A 5,957-nucleotide genomic window follows, 5' to 3' on the forward strand; every position below is an offset into this window, starting at 1 on the left:
AAGGAAGGAAGGAAGGAAGGAAGGAAGGAAGGAAGGAAGGAAGGAAGGAAGGAAGGAAGGAAGGAAGGAAGGAAGGAAGGAAGGAAGGAAGGAAGATAAATAAACTGTTGGATTTATTGAATTACCAAATTTTTATTATAAGTGATGATGGCTTTCCATCCTGTGCATTCCCAGATGAGAATGTCTCTGGAACATGGGAAGCCAGAGGTTGTTCATCTGTTTCACAGAAGCAAAGATTTCCCAAAAAAAAATACATTACAATGTCCCTTTAAAGGTCACACAGTTTACCCAGCTAGTTTTCAGATKTGCTAATTTAGAGATGAAACTACCCCAAATTGCTAAAGAGAAGTGAGACATGCTGGGGTGGAAGGCTCAGCTGTGATTGCCACAGGAGAGAACAAGGGCGTGGTTAGAGCCCCTTGAATGGTCAGTGGGCAGGGAATGTCTTTGTGGGTGATTTATTACAGACAAYTCTTATCAGGTGATTTATTACACACAACTCTTATCGGGCCCTAGACATTACACCATGCTGCACACTCCATGGAGGCTGAGAAAATGTGTGACTGACCTTCCTAAACTGATGGGAGGTGAGTGCTGTCCCCCACTGTCACTTCCAAAAAGTTGCACACTTACTGAMAGAGCAGCAATATCAGTGGTGAACACATTTTTCTCATGGAAACACCAGATTTAATGCCTTTGGATCTGCTGTCTGGTCTGGTTTCCGTATTCCCCCTGACAGAAATATTTTCCCCAGTGTTCTGCTGATGGCCTTTTTCATCTCAGTGTTTCTCAAGGTGTAGATCATGGGGTTTAGCATTGGGGTGACCACAGTAAAAACAACAGAGGCCACCTTGTCCCTGGGGTGTTTTTTATAAGGCTGGGCATAGGTGAAGATGCAGGGGATGAATATCAAGCTCACAACGGTGATCTGTGTGCCACAGGTGGACAGGGCTTTTCTCTTCCCTTCTCTAAGGCACGTCCTTATCTTMAGCAAGATGACAACGTAAGAAATAATCAAGATTGCAAAAAGGGTGATGAGAATCAGCCCACTATTAAACACCATCTGTAGCTCAGCCAGGTGAGTGTCAGCACAGGCCAGTTTGATGACCTGAGGGACATCACAGTAGAAATTGTCCAGCACATTTGGGCCACAGAATGGCAGCTGGAGAAGCAAAGCAGTTTGTATAATGGAATGCAGAAAGCCCCCGAGCCATGCAGTGGCCACCAAGCCCACGCACACGTTGTGGTTGATGATGGTCAGGTAGCGCAGCGGCTCAGAAATGGCCACGTAGCGATCGATCGTCATGGCCACGAGGAAAAAAGCCATGGCGCCCGCGATGAAATGGAAGAAGAAAATCTGGAGGAAACACTGGTTGAATGAGATCAGTGTGTGCTGGCTGAGGAGGCCGGACAGCAGTTTGGGAGTGTTGACCGAGGAATCACTGATGTCGAGCAGAGCAAGGTTGGCCAGGAGAAAGTACATGGGGGTGTGGAGCTGTGGATCTGCAGCCACRGTGGCGATGATGGTGAGGTTTGTCAGCCAGGTTATCACATAGATAAGGAAGAAGATCACATAAAGGCARTACTGCAGCTGGTGACTCTGTGTCAGGCCCAACAGGACAAATTCTGTCACTGTGGTGTTGATGTTCTTGATTTCCATTCTTTATCCCTGCATCACAACAATGAGAGCAATAAATATGACTACAGATGTGTGTTGGACTATAGAWTTATTAAAACATRGAASCATAGAATMATTTAAGTTGGGAGGGATTTYTGGAAGTCACCAATCTCACARACTCKGTGGACTGTTCTAGTATATGGCMAATCTTACAGGKGAAAAAAAAAMMCCAAACAAATTCCCTTACATTTAGTGAGAATTTCTGAYGCTCCAAGTAGTGTCTGTTGCCTTTCATCTCATTGTTGCATCTGCCCTGCCATCCAGGATGACTGACCACATTCCCCATTTTGGTATCCTCCACAATTCCTATCACTAAATGCCTTTCTATAAAATCCCTCTCTATTTCTCTTGGAGGTCTCTTTCTGGTATTGGAAGGCTGCTGAGTGCTTTCCCCAGAGCTTTCTCTTTTCTCCTTACACTAAATAATCCCCGTTCTCTCAGCCTGTTCCCATAGGGGAGGTGCTCCAGGATGACCATATTTATGACCCTCCTTGGATCAGGAGGTCCATGGTCCATTTGTGCAGGTCCATGTGTTCCTTGTGCTCAGGGCCCAGAGCTGAACACTGCAATTGTTGTCCAGGTGGGCTCTCAGGAGAGGGGAATATGTGGGTACAACAATCTCCCWTAAYTCRCTGGCCACGCTGCTTTTGATGCAKTCCAGGATAGGATTTGCTTWCTGGGCTGGGAGCAGACACTGACTTGACATATTCAGTTTTTCATCCACAAAATACCCTCAAGTCCTCCTCTKCAGGGCTGCTCTCAATCCAYTCATTTCCCAGCTTTGGGATTGSCCTCACTCAYGYRCAGGACTCTGTTCTTGGCCTCATTGAACTTTCTGAGGTTGTTCCCAGCCCAATTCTCTCCTGTTAAGGTCCCTCTGTAGGGCTCCCCCTCCCTCTGGAACACCAACCACACTCAGCTCGTGAAGCAGCACCTCTGCCTGGAATATATCTCACCTAAAGCAAGAACTTGCAAGTTAAACTGAGCTGAAGTTTATCCATGGAGCTGCAGGGGTTCTCTGTCTAAATTCAGGCAAAAGAGTCACCCACAGTGCACCTGCTGTCCCTAATACTCCACTCGCATCACTTGGACTGGCAGGACGTGTAAGTCCATGTGAGGTTGGGTGATGAGGGCACTAAAGAATAAGTAAGGACAAATGTAGAACGATCTCAGTTAAGCAAATCCCTGTTAGACAAGTTTTTGTGAGAACGAGATCATAAATTGCTGTTACTGAGCAACCCAGACTACAAGACAGAGCAAAATGAGATAGAAGAAGATAAAAAAGAAGAGGATGTAACTACAGCAGTGTAACATGTGCCTCGCACTGACCATGAAGAAAAAACATAGTAAGAAGCAAAAACAAAGAGCAATTAAAAAACAATAAGACGATTTTAAAAAGTGCAAAATGCTGAAAACGTTGATTTAAAACTGCAAAACATACAAAAATACGCTTTTCCAAATATACCAATCATATACTAAAATGTAATAGACAGATTGCTAAATTAACCAATAAATAATTGCTAATCATATAAAAAAGCTGACTTATAAAAGTACATAAAAAAGAGCTTATATTAGAAATAAATGAATCATCCTCATCATATTAGTGTCTGCGTAACCTTGTGCCCCCGTTAACCAAAAGACAAGGGAGGAGGCTGTCCCAGCTCCATCAGAGTCAGGAAATCTGGAGAAAGAATGTGCTCACCCTAAAGGTGACACCACTGTGGGGTGGCTGCTCCTCCTGAGGCTCCATSAACAGCTCAGTCTCAACCCCAATTTCTCTCCAAGTTCTGCCCTTTCCTTCTGTTAGATTATTACAAAGATCTCTGCAGCACTTTTGCAAACTTTTTTGCAGCCAGATAAGCGGCATGAGTTAAAATCACAAGAGAAAGTGTTTAAAGTTTTAGAAAAATAATGTTGTTCTATCCAGTGAATTTGGAGACGCTGTGAGGAAGTTCTAAGAGAAGATGGGAGCTGCTCTCCGGCACCCACAGCCCAAAGTGACTGAGCCCTTTCTCTGATGGGAAATTACTGTCTCTATTTGGCTGCTGAAACAAAAATCTAATTTCTTACAAGAAAAAGACATATGCAGGATAAACCATAACTTTTTTATTTTTCCCTATAAACTATTCCCAAAATGGAATTTTCTGAACATTTCCACTGCCTTTGGTGAATACTCTGCACGGATTCTGTAATTTTTTTCCCACCACAGTTAGCTCCTGAGTATCAGAGAATAATTCCATTTTAAACCCTTACAAACATAATCTTATTTTCTGCTTGAAAATTGCAGGTTTTTTTCACAGGTCCAAAAAAGGAAAGCCACTTTTGGTACAAAATCATGTTCTCTAACAATCCACAATTAATAACTGTGTATTCTTTGTATTCCCTCGTTTCCCATTCAAAAAATAGTATTTTCACAGATGCTTGTGGGAGAGAAAAAGCAATTTGCTTTTACCTCTAATCCAACCTTTCTCTTTTGCCTCAGTAATCTCCTAACATGAAACCAAGATTGAGCTCCAGCAAAAAACTGAAATACAGATTTCATTCTCAAGTTACAAGATAGCACAGCATAGCTCTACTCAGAGGAGCAAACCTACCTCCAACAGAARACTCCAAAAACCTTCCCTTGCAGGATTCCTGATGCCTTTGTTAAGGGAAATGATGGATTCAAGAAGAAAGCAACATCTCAAATCACATCTCACTTCTGGTCATTCAAAAGAGAATAACAATAATATAATTAGCAAAATGAGATTTTGTCACTGTGGGGCTAATTAAAAAGTTCTTGCAGTTCTTCACATCGTGTGGATCAGGACCACAAGCAAATGCTTGTGATAATTGGAGCTGAACTAAGATGGGAATTCCCTGTATAGGAAATAGAAGTGACTGCTAACATTGCAAGCAGAGCACAACCCCTTGGCTTGAGCCAGGCAATATTTATTTAAGTTTTAACTGGTTTGCTTACTCTGTGCTCAGCAATGGGAAGCAGACAACACTGATGGGCTGTTCACCTAAGATGAAGCCACTTTTGTGAGGTGCCTGTCCAATTCAGGAGCACCTCCACGGTTTCTGCTCTCTTGAAATGGCTTTGGGACAGAAGAAAGGAGAATATATATATATATATATATATATTACCTGTCCACAGTAACCTTCCCTATAGATCCAGGAACCATAAAGGCAGGTTAGCATGTTACCAAGGAAGAAAAAACATTACCCTGAAAAATGATAATGATAGCCTTGTCAGGACCTTTTGTCATACAATAAATCCTTTGAAGAGCTGGACCTTAAAAGAGGAAATAACTGCATTGAATTAGAATTATCCCTGTCAGCAGCTTTTGTTTCCTTCCCTCCTGCCCAAGTACTGCCAATTTCAATTCTGAGGGATGTGCACATCTCTGTCCATTTGTTTTTGACCACATGTGTGTGTGTGTGTGTTGAAGCAATGCAGGCTCCCTGCAGGTCTGCAGAAGGAGGGTGGGAGTGTGTGCTCAGAGATGATGTCCTGGTTCATTCTGGTGCCCTTTGACTTTCACCTGAGAACCAAGCTAATGTCACCTGCTGTTGATGTCACCAACAGCTCTCCTTCCTGGGCTGTCCAGAGCATTGCTGGTTGTTGTGGTTTGGAATGCTGGCCGAAAGCCAGGCACCCACAACACCTGCTTATTCACTCTCCCCCACCATCACTGAGCAGAGAAGGGCGAAGGAAAAAAAAAATTTACGAAAGGGTTCATGAGTTGAGATAAAGAGCAGGGAGGAAATGCTTGACGGACAAAACAGACACTACTTAAATTATGAAGTGAATTGATTACTAACAATTTCAGAAGAGGAGAATGAGAAACAAAATAAAACCCTCAAAGACACGGATCTTCTCCCCACTCCCTCCCCCCTTCCCACCGACTACAAAGCAGCGGCGGGGGTGAACAGGGTGGGAGTTGGTCAGTGTGGGGTTGGTCAGTTCAGGCTGTTGGAATTGGTCAGTTCAGGGTGTAGGGTTGGTCAGTGTGGGGTGTGGGGTTGGTCAGTTCAGGCTGTTGGAATTGGTCAGTTCAGGGTTGGGGTTGGTCAGTTCAGGGTGTGGGGTTGGTCAGTTCAGGGTGTGGGGTTGGTCAGTTCAGGGTGTGGGGATGGTCAGTTCAGGGTGTGGGGTTGGTCAGTGTGGGGTGTGGGATTGGTCAGTTCAGGGTGTGGGGTTGGTCAGTTCAGGGTGTGGGGATGGTCAGTTCAGGGTTGGGGTTGGTCAGTTCAGGGTGTGGGGATTGGTCAGTTCAGGGTGTGGGGTTGGTCA

At 44.1% G+C, this 5,957-nt stretch overlaps 1 protein-coding gene across 1 annotated transcript; it reads right to left on the minus strand.

Moving 5' to 3' along the window:
* Nucleotides 1-360: 360 nt before the first annotated feature.
* On the minus strand, nt 361-4,367 carry LOC130586681 (olfactory receptor 4D1-like). Its single transcript, XM_057387561.1, has 2 exons — nt 4,273-4,367; nt 361-1,669 (listed from the first exon to the last, which is right to left on the minus strand). The coding sequence occupies exon 2, from the start codon at nt 1,658-1,660 to the stop codon at nt 671-673; it is 990 nt and encodes a 329-aa protein (XP_057243544.1). The 5' UTR covers nt 1,661-1,669; nt 4,273-4,367; the 3' UTR covers nt 361-670.
* Between the last annotated feature and the right edge of the window lie 1,590 nt (nt 4,368-5,957).

Source organism: Malurus melanocephalus, unplaced genomic scaffold, assembly GCF_030028575.1.
Source record: "Malurus melanocephalus ecotype Western Australia unplaced genomic scaffold, MMel_1.1 scaffold_1253, whole genome shotgun sequence".
NCBI lineage: Eukaryota > Metazoa > Chordata > Aves > Passeriformes > Maluridae > Malurus > Malurus melanocephalus.